Here is a 1,155-nt window from a genome sequence, read left to right as displayed (position 1 = left end):
ATCCACACAAAACACACAACAATCAGCCACGGAGCAAAGGGAAAAGCATCGATTTGCAGTTTGCACAAATCTGAGGAGCTTTTCTAGGGGGGGGGGGGGGAGGGGGGGGGGGGGATGCTTGAAGCCCGGGGGGTAGGGAGGGGGGTGGATGCTTGAAGCCCTGCCACCGAAACACTGACGATTTCAATTCAAGCAATAAATGCAACACGTTGGCACGATGCAAAAAAATGCATTAAAACAGGTGAATAAATAAATCCGTTTTGGGACGCAGCCGAACCGAGAGACAGTCCCCCGGCTAACATTAGCTCTTCCTTGGTTTTAAGTTGACTGTCAACATTAGCAGACAGCTTCACGTTCGAGCTGTGTTTAAAAGCTAACAGCCAGGCGTTGAGGGAGGCATTTTAGACGTGACACTTCCAAAAATGCCGAAGAGAAACTGTCAGGCTGGCTGGGAACTAAGCACACTAATCCCGAGCAGCCAGTGAGTCCTCGGTGTAAAGTTGACGAAGAGGCCGTCCGACAGCCACCGCAGCCGGCGAGTTGTGATTGGCGACCCGGCCCATCCCCGCCTACTACTCCCCCGATGCTAATAACAGGCCGCTGATGCTAGGCGGCTAACAGCGGCACTCACCTCGCTTGTCGAGGTCGTAACCGACCACCACAAAGTAGTCGGCGAGCCTGGCCATGGCGGGCGTTCACGGCGACGGGCCTCTCGCGCTTATTCCTCTTCTCTGGGTTCCTTCAATAGTCCATTTACGTCCTGCCGGCGACGGACACACCGCTGGCAATGGTAGCATCCTTCCAGCTGTACGCCGCCGCCATACTGTCAGTCCGCTTTACCCTGACAGCCAAGAGCCGCGAGTCTGCGCAGTACGGACTTCTAGGGAGGGGCCGCTCAATGTTCACAATCAATTTTTAAAACATTTTATGCATGTTTTTAGAAATTTTAAATCATTGCTCATGTTTGTTAACATTTCTTTGGAGTGCTTGGTCAAAATATCCCAAGGATGAATAGGTACAGTCTTTCTATTAACCCCTCTTTTGTGTTGCTGAAACTAGCCTGTTTTGAGGGGGCGGCCCTGTCTCATGCAATTGCGTCACTGGTCACGCCCATATATTGCTGGACCAATGGTGAGCATGCACAAGCAAGCTCCC

At 52.2% G+C, this 1,155-nt stretch overlaps 1 protein-coding gene across 1 annotated transcript in view; it reads right to left on the bottom strand.

The window, feature by feature from the left end:
- The window catches only part of sbf1 (SET binding factor 1), a 24,088-nt gene extending 23,233 nt beyond the window's left edge, over positions 1–855 (bottom strand). Inside the window, exon 1 of the mRNA XM_019866023.1 lies at positions 632–855. Coding sequence (XP_019721582.1) covers positions 632–686 — 55 coding nt within the window. The 5' untranslated portion in view covers positions 687–855. The remainder of the gene's footprint in view (positions 1–631) is intronic.
- Positions 856–1,155: the final 300 nt, after the last annotated feature.

The sequence above is a fragment of the Hippocampus comes genome, unplaced genomic scaffold, assembly GCF_001891065.2.
Source record: "Hippocampus comes isolate QL1 unplaced genomic scaffold, H_comes_QL1_v1.1 scaffold50, whole genome shotgun sequence".
Classification (NCBI taxonomy): Eukaryota; Metazoa; Chordata; class Actinopteri; order Syngnathiformes; family Syngnathidae; genus Hippocampus; species Hippocampus comes.
Note: the sequence above shows the minus strand (reverse complement) of the source record. Positions and strands in the feature narration are given on the sequence as shown.